We start from the raw sequence: 18,129 nt of genomic DNA on the forward strand, positions 1-18,129 counted from the left end.
TAGCTTTTATTATGTTGAGGTATGATCCTTGTACTCCCACCTTGTTAAGAGTTTTTATCAGGAAAGGGTGTTGGATTTTATCAAATGCTTTTTCTGCATCAATTGATATGACTATATGATTTTTATCTTTCAACTTGTTTATGTGATGTATCACGTTTATTGATTTGCGGATATTGTACCAACCTTGCATTCCTGGTATAAATCCTACTTGGTCATGGTGTATGATCTTTGTGATGCTCTGCTGGAGCCGATTTGCTAGAATTTTGTTGAGGATTTTGGCATCTATGTTCATGAGGGATATTGGCCTGTAATTCTCTTTCATTGAGTTGTCTTTATCGGGTTTTGGTATTAGGGTGATGCTGGCTTCATAGAAGGAGTTTGGAAGTGTTCCTTCCTCTTGAATTTTTTGGAATAGTCTGAGGAGGATAGGTTTTAGTTCTTCCTTGAATGTTTGGTAAAACTCTCCTGTGAAGCCATCTGGCCCTGGGCTTTTGTTTGCTGGAAGCTTTTTGATGACTGTTTCAATTTCTTCCCAAGTCACTGGTCTATTGAGATTTTTAGATTCTTCCTGATTGAGTTTTGGAAGTTTGTATTTTTCTAGGAATATGTCCATTTCCTCCAGGTTGTTCAGTTTGTTGGAATAGAGTTGTTCGTAGTATTTTGTAACAATCCGTTGTATTTCGGTGGGGTCTGTTGTTATTTCACCTCTTTCATTTCTGATTTTGTTTATTTGGGTCCTCTCTCTTTGTTTCTTGGTTAGCCTGGCTAGAGGTCCATCTATCTTGTTTATTCTTTCAAAGAACCAGCTCTTGGTTTTGTTGATCTTATGTATTGTTTTTTTGGTCTCTATGTCGTTTATCTCTGCTCTGATTTTTGTTATTTCCTTCCTTCTGCTTACACTGGGTTTTTCTTGTTGCTCCTTTTCTAACTCTTTGAGTTGTAGAGTTAGATCATCTGTTACTATTTTTTCTAGTTTTTTGCAATAGGCTTGTAAGGATATGAACTTCCCTCTCAAAACTGCTTTTGCTGTGTCCCAAAGATTTTGGATTGTTGTGCTTTCATTGTCATTTGTTTCCAGGATGTTTTTAATTTCTTCCTTGATTTCTCTGGTAACCCAGTCCTTGTTTAATAGCAAGCTGTTTAGTCTCCATGTGTTTGATTTCTTTGGATTATTTTTATTGTAGTTAATTTCCAGTTTTATGCCATTATGGTCTGAGAAGATACTTGATATGATTTCTATCTTCTTGAATTTGAAGAGACTTTGCCTATGTCCCAAAATGTGGTCTATCTTTGAGAATGTCCCATGTGCACTTGAGAAGAATGTATATTCTGTGGCTTTGGGGTGGAGTGTCCTGAAGATGTCAATTAATTCCATCTGGTCTAGTGAGTCATTTAGGATTGATATTTCTTTGCTGATTTTTTGTTTAGATGATTTGTCGAAGGGTGACAGTGGGGTATTAAAATCTCCTACTATGATTGTATTGCTATTAATCTCTCCCTTAATGTCCTCTAGCAGTTTTTTAATGTATTTGGTTGCTCCTGTATTGGGTGCATATATATTTACCAGGGTTATTTCTTCTTGTTGGATTGTTCCCTTTAGTATTATGAAGTGGCCTTCATTATCTCTTGTTATGTCCTTCACTCTGAGATCTAATTTGTCAGATATAAGTATTGCTACCCCAGCTTTTTTTTCATTTCCATTTGCCTGGAAAACTTTTTTCCATCCCTTCACCTTCAGTCTGTGTGCATCTCTTTTTCTGAGGTGGGTTTCTTGTAGACAACAGATGTATGGGTCTTGTTTTCTTATCCAATCTGTTACCCTATGTCTTTTGATTGGAGCATTTAATCCATTTACATTTAAGGTTATTATTGATAGGTACTCATTTGACGCCATTTTTATTCTATACCCGTGTTCCTTCTTCACTTCTTATTTCTTTATTTTTACAGTAGACCCTTTAGCATTTCTTGCATTGCTGGTTTGGTGGAGATAAATTCCTTCAGTCTTTTTTTGTCTGTGAAGCTCCTGATTTCCCCTTCAATTTTGATTGATAGCCTTGCTGGGTACAGTATTCTTGGATTCAGACCCTTCCTTTGCATGACTTTGTATATTTCATCCCATTCCCTTCTGGCCTGATAAGTTTCTGTTGAGAAATCAGTTGCTAGTCTGATGGGGGTTCCTTTGTATGTAACTTTCTGTCTCTCTCTGGCTGCTTTTAAGATTCTTACTTTGTCGTTGTTGTTTGCCAATTTAATTATAATGTGCCTTGGAGTCTGTCTTCTGGGATTCATTTTGCTTGGGACTCTGCGGGCATCTTGGATTTGTGTGGGTTTTTTCTTTTCTATTTCAGGAAAGTTTTCTGTCATTATTTCTTGAAATACTTTTTCCATGTCTACCTCAGTTTCCTTTCCTTCTGGAACCCCTATTATTCGAATATTATTTTGTTTTGTTTTGTCCCAAAGCTCCCGTAGGCTCTCCTCCTGCTTTTTAATCTTTTTTTCTAGAAGTTGCTCTACTTGGGTATTTTTTTCCATCTTATCTTCTAGCTCACTGATGCGGTCCTCTGCTTCATCTAGTCTACTCTTGATGCTTTCTATTGAGTTCTTCATGGTAGCGATGTCACTTTTCATTTCTTCTTGGTTCTTCTTCAGTTCCTCATGGCTCTCCTTCATTTCCTCATGGTTCTTTCTCATTTCTTCTTGGCTTTTGTCAAATTTCTCTTCCATTCTTTTTAGCCATGCTATGATCATTACTCTGAATTCTTGCTCTGGCAGGCTGCTTACCTCTGGCTCGTTTACTTCCTTTTCTGGTGATGCCTGCTTTTCTTTCAAGTGCAGACTATGTTTTTGTCTTCCCATGGCCTCTCTTTTCAGGATGTCTGGTTATGTGGTATTCCTTCTCCTCAATGTCTTGTTAGCATTTTACTGCTGCCATACATTTTGCAGTTGGTTAAGAGGCACAAAACACAGGATCTTTTATCCTGCCAACGCTTTCCGCCGGGTTCTATAATGGCACTCAGTCCTTCTTTGGAGAAAATGATAGCCTTCCTTAAGAATAGCAAGATGTGACTTCTTGCCCCGAGACCTGTGATCATGGAAGCATGGAATGGAGTGCAGAATCTCCGAAGGAAGGTCAATACAGTTGTTGTTTCATCTTGAAGGGTGTTTGCTGATTTTTTTCTGAAAGAACTGCATTTAATACCAGTCTTTGCAGGCGACATCGTGATCTTCCCTACTCAAATTGATTATCACTGCGCCTGGTTGGGAATAATAATTCAGAAAGGATATCCAAGTAAAATCTGCAGACGTTTTCTGATTATTTCTGGTATTACATTTCTCATCATTCATAACCTGATGGCCATTTATGAAAATGTTGGAAGTCACAAGATGTCACCACAATCCAACTAGAATTACCAAGGTGTCTCATTAACAAGGGTCAAATTAATGCCTCACAAAAGGAGAAACAGAAGGACACCAAGTCAGAATGATCTTAAATTAAACCTGGACATCTTTGGGCTTTTGGGCCTTTTTAAAGTCTTGAGCATTTTTAAATAGAAATAAATTTCTGCTTCACAAACTTGGTCTGCTTTTGGTTGCTTTTGTTTGTTCCCTATTGCCTGTGTCATATGGCCTTGGCAGGGTAGTGAATTGGTTAGAGCATATTCTTGCTACAACAAGGTTAGGGATTTAATCCCCAGCCAAGGCACAGATGAGTGAAACAACAAATCAATGTTTCTTTCTCTCCCTACCTATGTAAAATAATAATAATAATAATACATTTTCGCCAAGCCAGTATAGCTCATTAATTGAGAATCGAACCATGAACCAAGGATTCAAGGTTAGATTCCCAGTAGGGCCCGTGTGGGAGCCAGCCAATTGTCTCTCATCATTGATGCTTACATCTCTTTACCTCTTCCTTCCTTTCTGAAATCAATAATATATATATATATATATATATATATATATATATATATATATATATTTTTTTTTTTTTTTTTTTTTTTTTTTTTTAAAGAAACTAATTTTATTTGCTTGGTATTATTTTCCATATAATTTTTTTGGAATCCTAATTGTCTTGCTTTTGTCTCATGTTTTATAAAATTTTCATGTACAGTGCTGAGCAAAAGCAGGTTGACAGTAGTGATACAGATATGTATAGTAATTAATAACAAAAAATATAAGAATAAACTTTTGCATATTAACAACTGTAAACATAGTTTTTCTTTTTTTTAATCCTCACCTGAGCACTAGCCACTTTTGCTAAGTGGACAGAGCATTGGCCTGCAGACTGAAAGGTCCTAGGTTCAATTTCAGTCAAGGGCACATGCTTCTGGTCAAGGGCACATGCAGTGGTTGTGGGCTCAAACCCCTAGGAGGAGGCGTGCAGGAGGCAGCTGATCAATGATCTCTTATCCTTGATATTTCTATCTCTCCCTCTCCCTTCCTCTCTGAAATCAATTTAAAAAAATATATTTTTTTTTAAAATAAGACATATTTTTCTTATTTTTTAATACTCACCTGAGGATATGCTTATTGATTTTAGAAAGGCAGAGAGAGAAAAACATTGATGTGAGAGAAACATTAATTGGTTGTTTCCCATACACACCACCACTAGGGTTGGAATAGAAAATTATAGGTGTTTACCCTGACATGAAATCAAACCAAGTACCTTTTGGTGTATGGGGTGATTCTCTAAGCAACTGACCACACTGGTCAGGACAAGACCAAAACTATTTAACCAGATCATTTGGGTTTGAATCTACCACTTAAAATGTAATTGAGCACAGGGCTCCATGGGAGATGACTATGATGTTATGACATGAACATTACTGAGTTAATACACAAGTTCTATTTTCAAAATGTTTTGCCCTTGCCAGGTAACTCCATTGCTTGAAGCATCATCCCATTATGGATTCAATTCCTGGTCAGGCATATATACAGGTTGTGGGTTCCATCGCTAGTCAGGGCATGTCTCTCTTTCTATCTCTCCCCTTCTCCCCATGTCCCCTCTCCCTCTCCCCTCTCTTTTCTCCTCCTTCTCTCTCTCTCTCCCCTCTCTCTCCTCTCTCTCCTCTTCAGCCCAGGCCTCCCTGGAAGAACAGGGTCCACCAAACAGTTACACCTTCATTGCACTGCACTGATATTCTACCAAGCAGCTTGGGGGGCAGCAGCCCCTAGGGGCTTAATAGCAAACACTTGGGTTTGGTTTGGATGGAAACTCTCATATGTTGTGTTCTGCCCATTGCTCCTGATAAAATTACCTGCGAGGGAGGTTGAAAACAATCAGATCTTGGCATATTTCACAGACCTAGAATGAACTTTCCAAAAATTCATCTGAAATAAAAAAGACCCCTGAATAGCCACAGCAATCCCGAGAAAGAAGAACAATACCAGATAACAAGCTGTATTACAAAGCCACTGTTCTCAAAACAGTCTGGTACTGGCACAAGAACAGACATATATATAGATCAATGGAATAGAATAGAGAACCCAGAAATCAACCCAAAACACTATGCTCAATTAATATTTGCTACAGAAGGCATGAACACCCCATGAAGTCACGACAGCTTCTTCAATAAATGGTGTTGGGAAAATTGGACAGATACATGTAAAAAAAAAAAAAAAGAAAAAGAAAAAAGAAAGAAACTAGACCACCAATTTATACCATACACAACAATAAATAAACTCAAAATGGATCAAGGACTTAAACATAAGAAGGGAAACCATAAAAATACTAGAGGAATCCACAGGCAGCAAAATCTCAGACTTTTGAAATCAGGAATTTCTTCACTGATACTGCTCCTAGGGCAATGGAAACTAAAGAGAAAATAAACAAAAGGGATATTTACAACAAAATAAAAATCTTTTGCATAGCAAAGAAACCATCAACAAAACTACAAGAACCTATTTGCCAATGTTATCACTGATAAGGGTTTAATCTCCAATATTTACAGGGAACTCATACAATTTAACAAAAGGAAGATAAACAAGCCAAAAAAAAAAAAAAAAGAAGAAAAAATGGGCAACAAACCAAAATACTTTTCGAAAGAAGACGGAAGGAAGGCCAAGAGATATATGAAAACCTGCTCAAAGTCACTAATTACCTGAGAGATGCACACCAAAACGACAATGAGGTACCATCTCACATCGGTCAGAATGGCTATCATCAACAAATCAACAAGACAAGTGCTGGCGAGGATGTGGAGAAAAAGGAACCCTCATACACTGCTAGTGGGAATGCAGACTTGTGCAGCCACTGTGGAGAACAGTATGGAGTTTCCTCAAAAAAACTAAAAATGGAACTTCCATTTGACCCAGTGATTCCACTTCTAGGAACATATCCCAAGAAACTAGAAACACAAATTAGAAAGAATATATGCACCCCAATGTTCATAGCAGCATAATTCACCATAGCTAAGATTTGGAAATAGCCTACATGCCCATCAGCAGATGAGTGGATTAAAAACTGTAGTACATCTACACAATGGAATACTATGCTGAGGTAAAAAACTGAGTTCTTACCATTTGCAACAGAATGTATGTAACTGTAGGGCATTATGCTAAGTGAAATAAGCCAGTCAGGAAAAGATAAATATGGCATGATCTCACTCATTTGTGAATTATAATGAACAACGTTGATTGGTTGCCTCGCCTTGACCAGACCTTGAACCACCTTGGGCTGGGGAGGAGCCTGCAACAAAGGTATGTGCCCTTGACTGGAAATGAATCCAGGCGTCCTTGGTCCCTAGGCAAATGCTCTGCCCACTGCCAGATTTCCTCAGGAAACTATACTCCTGCCGAAACCGGTTTGGCTCAATGGATAAAGCATCGGCTTGGGGACTGAAGGGTCCCGGGTTCGATTCCGGTCAAGGGCATGTACCTTGGTTGTGGGCACATCCCCAGTAGGGGGTGTGCAAGAGGCAGCTGATAGATGACTCTCTCTCATCGATGTTTCTAACTCTCTCTCTCCCTTCCTCTCTGTACAAAATCAATAAAATATATGTATTTAAAAAAAAAAAAAAAGAAAGAAACTATACTCCTTTCTTTGTAAAGATTTTATTTTTGCTGAAACCGGTTTGGCTCAGTGGATAGAGCGTCGGTCTACAGACTGAAGGGTCCCAGGTTCAATCCTGGTCAAGGGCATGTACCTTGGTTGCGAGTACAAACCCGGTAGGGGGTGTGCAGGAGGCAGTTGGTCGATGTTTCTCTCTCATCGACTTTTCTAGCTCTCTAACCTTCTTCCTTCCTCTCTGTAGAAAATCAATAAAATATATATATATTTTAAAAGATTTTACTTTTATTTGCAGTTTTATATGTTTACTTGACAGTCACCAGTTAGTTCTCATCCACATTAACTGTTGGTAAATTTTTAAAAGTGGTGACAAGTACATAGGTAGCCAATGCATAGAGCTGGTTTGATGAATCTTCATCCTCATTACATTTTCCAGACAACTGCACCTAGCTATGGTATGGGACATTCTTTACTCATTTAGTCTTGACAGCTTTGACCCTGGCATCAAGTCATACATCTAGAGTTCCCATCTTCAGGACAAGTTTCTGAATCTCTTTGAGTGCCAGAGCAGAAAGCGTCTTGAAACCCACTCCATAGATGCGCTTATGGATGTTGATGGTGTGTTCTCTGGTCACTGTGTCATGAAGATGGCACTAAGGCCTTTCTTCTCTCCACCCTTCTTTGCTGAAGCCATTATACTAGGCCCAAGTTGGAAAGGAAGCAAAGATTTTACTTTTATTAGTATTATTATTTAAATATATTTGTATTGGTTTTAGAGAGGAAAGGGGAGGGAGATAGAAACATCAATGATGAGCCGAAGCCGGTTTAGCTCAGTGGATAGAGCGCTGGCCTGCGGACTGAAGAGTCCCAGGTTCGATTCTGGTCGAGGGCATGTAAATTGGTTGCGGGCATATCCTTGATGGGGGGTGTGCAGGAGGCAACTGGTCGATGTATCTCTCTCATTGATGTTTCTAGCTCTCTATCCCTTTCCCTTCCTCTCTGTGAAAGATCAATAAATATATTAAAAAAAAAAAAAAAAGAATCATTGACCAGCTGCCTCTTGCACACCACCCACTGGGGATTGAGCTTACAACTCGGGCATGTGTCCTTGACCAGAATCGAACCTGGGAACACTTCAGTCCACAGGCAAAGCTCTGTCTACTGAGCCAAACCAGTTAGGACAAGATTTTACTTTTAATTTCAGTTTCTTCCTTGTTGAGAAGTTCAAGGGAGGATTACAAAGGAGCAGAATAGATTAAGCATACTAACAAGATTAGTCCCTCCTTAGCCTGCAGGAATAGGAGGAGACTTTTGAACATCCTCCTACCCCCACCCTGGCTCACGTGTTCCACCTCCAGGGTGGAGGCTTTGGTGAGTGAGGTCTTTAAGAGATTCACCCTTCTAACTGGTAGGAGACTCGCTTCAGAGACTCTTCTTGGAAACACACTTCAGGGACTCACTCAAGGGAGCAGGCTCCAGGTAAGCTGGGAGTCAGGATGATACTGGTGCAGGAGGTGGGAGCAAACTCAGAGCAATGGAGATATTGCTTCCAGCCCTTGGCTTTCTGGGTGGCTACTCTGACAGGACCTTGATTTTACCTCAAAAGTAAAGCATAACTTGGATTCAGGTTATTTTAAGACACATGCTTTCATTATTGCTGGTGTCCTTCAGCCTTGCCCTATGTCATAAAAATACTTGCTAAAAATACAGATACCAGGTTCCCAAGCTGACCTAAGGGATGAGGAATATCTACTCATGCAAAGTACCCCGAAGTGCTGATTTGAAGCTGCCTGTGGGAATTCTCTTTTAGAATATCTGTGTTTGGTGCCGAATTCTTTTTGTTTAAAACCAGAGCTTCTGCTCTAGCTGGTTTAGCTCAGAATCTCAGGATTGATTCCGGGCAAGAGCATATGCCAGGGTTTAGGGGCTCAATCCCCAGTGTGGGGTATGCAGGAGCCAATCAATCAATGATTCTCTTTCTCTCTCATGGAGGTTTCTATCTCTCTCCCACTCTCTCTTCCTCACTGAAATCAATTTAAAAAATATTTAAATATCTGTTGGGAAAAACAGGTTCCAAGAGGTTTACCTAAATTGATGTGTATGCTGACACCAAACTGAAAGGGAAGCTGAGTGCTAATTTCCCAGTTCCTTGTGTCTCAGGAGGAACAAAGGATTTAAAATCCCACCCCTAATTACTCAGGCGGACTGAGATCAGACCTGAAATCCAGCCCACATAATATACAAGCAGATGGAACTTTAATGTCAGCCATGGTCTTTCTCTAATCTCTATCTAAAAATTGAGATTTGTATGGGGGGATGGAATGTGGGAACAGGAAAGAAGATTATGGATTTGGAGTGGAGAAAGGGAACCAGTTTGAAACAACTGTGAGGAAGAAAGGAGATGGACTGGATCTGAGAGCTCTGGGATGAAGCTTACAAAATGGAAGGGGAGAAACCTTGACTAAAGAGAGTGGAGTAACACTGAAATAGAATTAAAATGGTACATTTTTAAGAAAGTAAATTATAGAATATTCTAGATATCCAGAATAGGAGAGAAAATTTTATTAACTCATGAATGAAGAACCCATATTCTATAAATAACTTTTTTATAACTTCTACCAATACAAAATTTTGCCATTTCTTTTAAGATTTTAATTCTAGACTTTTCATTATACATTTCTAAAAGAAACTCTTATTTTACATACTTCTGCATTAAAATTTTTGAAATTATGTACTTGTTTTAATTTACTTGTTTTACAGAAAGTGAAAGGATGGGGCAAGATGAGAGAGAGAAAGAGAGAGAGAGAGAGAGAGAGAGAGAGAGATTGGAAATGAGGAGGAGACATTGATTTGTGGTTCCATTCAGTCATGCATTCATTGGTGAATCCTATGTCCTCTGATTTTGGATTTAACTTGAAACCTTGGCTTATTGGGACTAACTGAAATAATAGGCCAAGGCAATCTTCATACCTATAATATCATTAATTACATCAATGTACATAATTATCAATCAGTTTTTTTAATCCTCAAATATCCAACTAAATTTTGATAAAATATTTTTATACGAAATGAAATTAGATTTATACATACTAGTAATAACCTGATGTGTATACCTTGTAAGTCTACTTTAATTCCTATAACCTACTCCCATGTGTTTTTACTTTCTGTTTATATTTGGGTTGAAGCAACATGATCATATTTGCAGTACAGTTTATTACAGTTGGGATTTTACTGATTACTTACTTCATGTGTTATTAAAGGTTTACCAGAGAAACATAACCAATAGTATGTATCTAGAAAGACATAAAAGATCTGCTTTGTTCATCCAATTCAAATACTAATTTCTCCCAGAAACCTCCTCACAGTCACATTCAGAACTAGTGTTTCACCTGATACCAGCTATGCAGTGGTCCAATCAAGGTGACAGTTTATATTGACCACATTATTCTTCAGAGCATTCTCTATCGCTTATATTTCCTGTAACTAGTTAGTTTGGAACTCTGAGATTTAGGTTCATTTATCTGGCAAAACTTCACAAATAATGGTACAGTCCCTCCAACAGTTTTTGTTATTGTTACTATTCTTTTTGTTATTGTTATTTTGTTATCTTTTTGTTATTGTTATTTTTTTATTTTATTATTATTATTTTTTTTTTTTAGCGAGGGAGGGAAAGAAAGCATAAGAGAGATCCCTGGATTAGTTGCCTCTCTTATGACCCAATTGCAGATGGAACCCGTGACCTTGTGTAATTATTGTACTAATAATTTTATATTTATTATACAAATTTGTGCACAGGCGGAGTCCCTCAGCCTATCCAGTGATTGGGGCTGATGAGCAGAGGGAGGCAGCCAGCCAGGGGGTAGGGACCATTGGAGATTGGCCAGCATGAGAGGTTGGCTGTAGGAGCACACTGACCACCAGGAGACAGCTCCTGCATTGAGCATCTGTCCCCTCGTGGTCAGTGTGTGTCATAGCAACTGGTCAACAAATCGCTTAGGCTTTTATTATGACTATTACATAGGCCCTGGCCACAAACTGAGCTTGAAACCTTGACACATCTGTACCATGCTCCAACCAACTGAGCTACCTGGCCAAGATCACTTTTTTTCCTCAAAAAATATTTTTCTTACTTTAATGAAGCTGATATAGTCAATATCCATTTAAAGCCTACATTCCAGCCCTAACTAGTTTGGCTCAATAGATAGAGCATCAGCCTGTGGACTGAAGGTTACCAGGCTTGATTCTGGTCAAGGGCATATACTTTGGTTGTGGACACATCCCCAGTAGAGGGTGTACAGGAGGCAACTGGTCAATGTTTCTTTCTCATCAATGTTTCTAACTATCCCTCTCCCTTCTTATCTGTAAAAATCAGTAAAATATATTAAAAAAAAACAAGCACCTATATCCCAGGACACAAAGTCTTATTTATTGTCATTTTTGTGATTCTTCTTGCCTTTCTGTTTCTTCTTTTTACAGCAGTCCCTTTTTGTATTTCTTGCAATGCTGGCTTGGTAGTAATAAACTCTCTTAGCCCTTTTGTGTCTATGAAGCTCCTGATTTCACCTTTAATTTTGAATGATAGCCTTGCTGGGTATAATATTCTTGGATTCAGTCTCTTGCTTTGCATTACTTTGTATATTTCATTCCATTCCCTTCTGGCCTGCTGTGCTTCTGTTGAGAAATCAGTTGATATTCCAATAGGAGATCCTTTGTAGGTAACTTTCTTTAAAAAAAAACAAAAAAACATTTTAAAAAATATATTTTATTGATATTTTACAGAGAGGAAGGGAGAGGGATAGAGTTAAAAACATTGGTCAGCTGCCTTCTGCACACCCCCTATAGGGATGTGCCCACAACCAATGTACATGCCCTTGACCGGAATCGAACCTGGGACCTTTCAGTCTGCAGGCTGATGCTCTCCACTGAGCCAAACCAGTTTTCGGCAAAATAAAATTATTTATTTATTAATTATTTTATATAGAGAGAGGAAGGAAGAGGGATAGAGAGCTAGAAACATCGATGAGAGAGAAAACATCAATCACCTGCTTTCTCTGATTGAGGCCAATGATAAATTTGCCTAGATTGATTAATTCCTTTTAAGTTGCAAAATAGACTTTACTTCTAATTCCTCCTTAAATATTGTCATGATAAATGATTTGGTCTACTTGACCTACTGTTCATACAGGGAGGGAAGGATTAATGCTGATTGAACTTTTAAATTGAACTTTCTTGTCCACAGAAACCACTTATGACTTGGATGGATGGTGCTGGGTTTTTGACCAGATTCCACAGCTGATCTTTACTAGGGGAACCTGCCGTTAAATAAACAAGGTGACAGAAGACTGGACATCAGCTGGCCACTGGAACTCTTCTTGGAAATTCCTAGTGCCTTCCACAGAGAGGGAGGCCTGAGCAGACCTCAGCTTCTCACCTTTCCTCACTCCTGGAGGATCACACTGACTGAAGAGTATTTCTTCTGATAGACACCCTCCCTGCACAATGGCCTTTGAAGCTTCCCTGGCTAAGCTCCCAGCAGAGGCCAGCTGCCCCATCTGCCTGGATTACCCGAGAGACCCAGTGACCACAAAGTGTGGGCACAACTTCTGTGATTCCTGCATCCACCAGCGCTGGGAAGGTCTACAAGACACCTTTCCCTGTCCTGTCTGCCTCCACCACTGCCCTGACAGGAGCTTGAAGAGGAACCCCCAACTATGTCACATGAATGAAGTTGTTCAGCAGATTCCCAGGGGAAAGAGGAAAAGGCAAGAGAAACCCCTGTGTAAGAAGCACCGCAGGGTTCTGGTTCTGTTCTGTGAGAGGGACCTGGAGCTGCTGTGTGCCCAGTGCAGGGTTGTGTCCCACCACGAGAATCACCCCCTGGTCCCCATTGAGGAAGCTGCTGCTAATCACAGGAGGATGCTCAGAAAGCACATTAAGGACAAGAATAATCACCTTAAAGTTGTTAAAACTTTATATAAAAACCAAGTTGAAAAAACTTCAGAAGTGAAGAGCAAGATAGGAAAATGGAGGGAGGAGTTGGTCAATGAATGTAAAAAAATTAAGAGTTTCCTAGCTATCGAGAGAAATGAAATTGAAAATGATCTACTTATGGAAGAGAAGTATGTTGAAGAAAAACTAATGGAAAATGGACGGCAACTTTCAAGCCATATGTTCAGGCTAGGCAACCTGTTAAGTGAAATAGAAGACAAGTGTTTGCAGACAGACCTGGACTTACTCACGGATATTAAAAGAATCAACAACAGGTATGAAAACCTAGAGACCCCAGCAATTTTTTCATGTGATTTAAAGAAGGGTTCTTACAATCTCCCCCCACATTATTTGGGCCTGCATAAAATGATCCGCACATTTCTGGTAGATTTGACACTGGATACTAAGACAGCCCATCGAAACATCAGTACAAGCTTTAGAAGACATGTGACCTATCTGACACCAAGTGGTTCTGCTGATCCCCGGGATCTTACTTCTTACCCAGCTGTCCTGAGTTCTGAGAAATTTGATGCTGGCAGGCATTTTTGGGCGGTAGTCATAGAAGGCACAGGTGAATGTTTCTTAGGTGTGTGTAAAGAATCATTCCCCAGAAATACTCACATATCACCATCAGCAGGAAATGGATGCTGGAAATACTCCGTCTGTATTCCTAAAACTGGCCCTAACCCTACAGGACAAATGAAAATTGGCATTTTTCTGGACTATGAGTTGGGAGAGGTTTCATTTTATAATTTGAATGACTGTTCATACTTGTATAGAACCACTGGTACATTCACAGAAAAACTTAAGGCTTATTTTTCTGTTGCTGCAACTTCAGAATCTCTTGAAATCAAAATCATTAGAGGCAAAAGATGACAATTTGGGTTAAAAATTTTTAAAAAATATATATATTTTATTGATGTTTTACAGAGAGGAAGGGAGAGAGATAGCTAGAAACGTCGATGAGAGAGAAACATAGCTGCCTCTTGCACACCCCCGACCGGGAATGTGCCCGCAACCAATGTACATGCCCTTTGGCCGGAATCGAACCCGGGACCTTTCAGTCTGCAGACCGACGCTCTACCACTGAGCCAAACCGGCTTCGGCTGGTTAAATTTTTTATGTGCTTATTTCCTTTCCTTGTCATTGAATACTTATAAAGATCCTGATTCCAGTTTTGATGTTTGAATGTTGAAAGCTTTTATGATGCATCCTTCTCTCCTCCCTGACCTTACACCTGGAAAAGTGATGAGAAAGTCCAGGTGGTCCACCCTTGGGTGCAAGTGGGAAGTACCAACCAAGCAAGTTTCCATTATTATCAGCACCCAGTAACTGCCATGAACACCACAAGCTAGTCCCATTTCCCTGTGCTTTCAGTCATTTTGATTCCCACTCTAAGGTCCACTGACACCACAAAAGCTCATCATGTGAGTTATAAACTTATTCATACTCTCCTGGTATGTGGCAAGTCATCAGTATGGATATTTGAAACCAATTTTGGATGGCTTCCACCCTGACTATGCAAGCTGGTCACCATCATTGGCATTGTGAGCAGGATTTTCCAGATATGAACCTCCCTGCATCCCTCCACCCCCGCCCAACCAGGGCTTCCTCTGGCTTTGCGTGGTAATACCTCTGGTTCCCTAGGCAAGGGTATCCTTGCAGTCTGTGCTACATTTGCTGAGTTCTATGGAGGCTGTGTTGTAGATTTGACTGACCTAAGTCAGAAGTGGTTTTTTGGTTTTTTGCTTTTTTTAAAATATATTTTATTGATTTTTTTACAAAGGAAGGGAGGGAGATAGAGAGCTAGAAATGTCTATGAGAGAGAAACATCGACCAGCTGCCTCTTGCACACCCCCTACCGGGGATGTTCCCGCAACCAACGTACATGCCGTTGACCAGAATCGAACCTGGGACCTTTCAGTCCACAGACCAACTGACGCTCTATCGACTGAGCCAAACCGGTTTCGGCAATACATATATTTTTAAAAAGAAACTCATTTTATTTGCTTGTTATTTTTCATATGACTTTTTTTTTTTTTAATCCTAATTGTCTTGCTTTTGTCTCATGTTTTATAAAATGTGCATGTACAGTGCTGAGCAAAAGCAGGCTGGCAGTAGTGATACAAATATGTACAGTAATTAATAACAATACAAGAATAAACTTTTGTGTATTAACTATAAACACTTTTGTTTAAAATCTTCACTTGAGATCTAGCTTGCTTGGTTCAGTGTATTGAGCACTGGCCTGCAGACTGAAAGGTCCTGGGCTCAATTCCAGTTGACACATGCCCAGGGTGGCAGACTCAATCCCGAGTAGGGGATGTGTAGGAGGCAGCAGATCAATGATTTTCATTGTTGATGTTTCTATCTCAATCTCCCTTCACCTATAAAACCAACAAAAATCATATTTAAAAATATATTTATAAAATAAATGAAATCCTCAACTGATATGTTTATTGATATACAGACATAGAAAAGAAGAGAAAGAAACATCTATGTGAGAGAGAAGCACCCACCAGTTGTTTCCTTTATGTGCCCCGAAGGAGAGTTAAACCTAAAACCTATGTGCTCTGAGTGGGAATCAAATCTGCAACTTTTTGGTGTAGGAGACACATTCCAACAAACTGAGCCACCTGGCCACGGCTGTAAATGTTCCTTTAACTAATTTTGCTACTGTTAATGAATCATAATGTAAATATCTGTGTTTTCCATTGCGACCCACAGGTTGAGAACCGCTGCTGTAGAGCCTAAGACCATCGGAAAACACAGATATTTACATTACAATTCATAACAGTAGCTAAATTGCAGTTATGAAGTAGCAACAAAAATAATTTTATGGGGAAAAAAGAAAAAGAAAGAAAAATAATTTTATGGTTGGGAGTCACCACATGAGGAACTGTATTAAAGAGTCGTGGCTTTAGAAAGATTGAGGGGGGGAAAAAAGAAAGATTGAGAACCACTGCATCGATAAAGAAAAAAAAAATGCTCAGCAGGGCTTTCATTGGGGTACAAGGGACCACTATTGACCAGAGTCACCTGCTATGCTGTGGTATCTCAGGTGCTTATTGTTATAAAATGAAATGTAGGCCAGTAGGGCACTGCCCCATTACCCACCCAGGGATCTACCTCCCTCAGTCATGTGTTGTCACAGCATGGGTCACTACAACTAGAGAAAGAGGGAGCATTGAAGGGCCACCAACACCAGGAAGAGACACACTTTTCTCTTAATCCACTTTCTAAAAGCAATTGCAAGACCCTCCTTCTCTGCAAGAGGTGAAGAAAAATGCATGCATTGGAAGTGAAAAGCTGCTGTTTGCCATAATTCCTGATTCCAATTAGACATTAGTAAAATGTACATTAATAATGAGTATGAGAATGAAAAGTCATTAAACTTGCAAATAGGCCCTGCTTGGATGGCTCAGTGGTTGAGGGTGGATCTATGAATCAGAAGGTCATGTTCAAGTCCTTGTTGTGGCTACATCCCAAGTGGGAGGGACAAGTGGGGAGCGGGAAGCAGCAGATCCATGATTCTCTCATCGTTAATATTTCTGTCTCTCTCCCCTCTCTCTTCCTCTCTGAAATCAATAAGAACATATTAAAAAGTAGAAAAAAGAAGAAAAAACTTGTAAATAGATTAACATAGACATTTACAATATCTTTACTTAAGCCTATAGCAGTTGTTGGGTAATTTCCCCCAATAAAGAAGACATTTCATTTAAGTAAAATAAGCCTTAAAACATTCGTTATTTGGTTGCAATATAAAGCTCTATTATTTTGACATTTTGGTGATCCATTGGAAAACGAATCATTGAGACTAATGTCTAAATGCCACGAAATGAATGAGGCCTTGGGAACAGGTGGGGAGGTGTAGCTGGCTGGGGCTTTGGTCTCAAGCAATCAGAAGTCACGGTGGGGGGCCAGCTAGAGAACATGAGCGCACAAAAGTGGGGGGCGGCTGGTCCCAAACGCGCTAGGTGGAGGTTGCGCGGGGAAGCCACCCTCACCCCCAGCGGCCAGGCATGAGGCAGTGCTTCCTGCGCGAGGCTGGCCTGGGGCGCGGGGTTGTAAGAGGAGGCACCAGAGTGGGATGGAGTCCACTACTCGCCGGATTATTTTCCAGGGTCCTTGCCTGGGTGAGCTGCTAGGCGGTGGCTGCGCGGGTGCCTGGTCTCAGAGGGATGCCCAGCCCGCGTGCCTGGCGCATCTGCTCTGGGAACTGTGAGCTTCCCCTGAGCGCGCTGGCCTCACAGTCCTGGTTCCTTGCGCGTCCTGGGCGCTGGGCCTCTGGGCTCCGCTCTGTCCCACTGGGGCCCATGGGGCTAATCTCCCCTCCTTAGGGGTCGCCTGCCCTGGCTCTGAAGGGCTGTGGACCGACCTTGAGCGGCTGCAACAGTCAGACCTGAGGCCATCATCACCAGGAAACCTTGGAGAAAAACAATGGGCTGTTTTGAATTTAGGCAGGCATGGTAGTAATGAAAGGATTTTTTAAAAAATATATTTTTATTGATTTTTTTACAGAGAGGAAGGGAGGGGATAGAGAGTTAGAAACATTGATGCGAGAGAAGCATCTATCAGCAGCTCCCTGCACACCCCCAATTGAGGATGTGCCCGCAATCAAGGTACATGCCCTTGACCAGAATCGAACCTGGGACCTTTCAGTCCTCAGGCAGATGCTCTATACAGTGAGCCAACTAGCTACGGCATGAAAGGATTTTTGACTCTCCTTTCTTAGATCCAAACCAGATTACTAAAAAAAGCAAAAACAAACAAATACACACACAAAAAAACAGTGCCCTATTTTACAGTGTACAGAGTGATAGCATAATTGCAAAAAATCTTTTCTTAAGTGTATTACAATATTTTCAGGGGAAAGATATTTGTGCTTATAATTAATTGAATTACCCTACTGGTCAAAATTAGTGATCTTGGAAAATGCAAAGTTGAGAGTTACATTAAAGATTAATAAATTAATAGAAATATTACTGTGATCTTATCACTGAATGAGTTCTATCAGGCAAGTCATATGAAACACAGTTCCAGCCCTACAATGGTTCAGATTCTTTGGTAAGTACGGCCATAGTTAAATTATCTTGACTAAATAAAGACTGAACAATTTCTAATAAGACTGA

General features: G+C 40.0%; 1 protein-coding gene across 1 annotated transcript; it reads left to right on the top strand.

Annotated features, from left to right (window-relative positions):
* Window positions 1–12,508: 12,508 nt before the first annotated feature.
* Window positions 12,509–13,873, top strand: LOC311623302 (tripartite motif-containing protein 60-like; the record flags this gene model as incomplete). Its single annotated transcript, XM_084885313.1, has 1 exon — window positions 12,509–13,873. The coding sequence occupies one exon, from the start codon at window positions 12,509–12,511 to the stop codon at window positions 13,871–13,873; it is 1,365 nt and encodes a 454-aa protein (XP_084741439.1).
* Window positions 13,874–18,129: the final 4,256 nt, after the last annotated feature.

Source organism: Pipistrellus hanaki (assembly GCF_964339955.1).
Source record: "Pipistrellus hanaki genome assembly, chromosome: 5".
NCBI classification, from domain to species: Eukaryota; Metazoa; Chordata; class Mammalia; order Chiroptera; family Vespertilionidae; genus Pipistrellus; species Pipistrellus hanaki.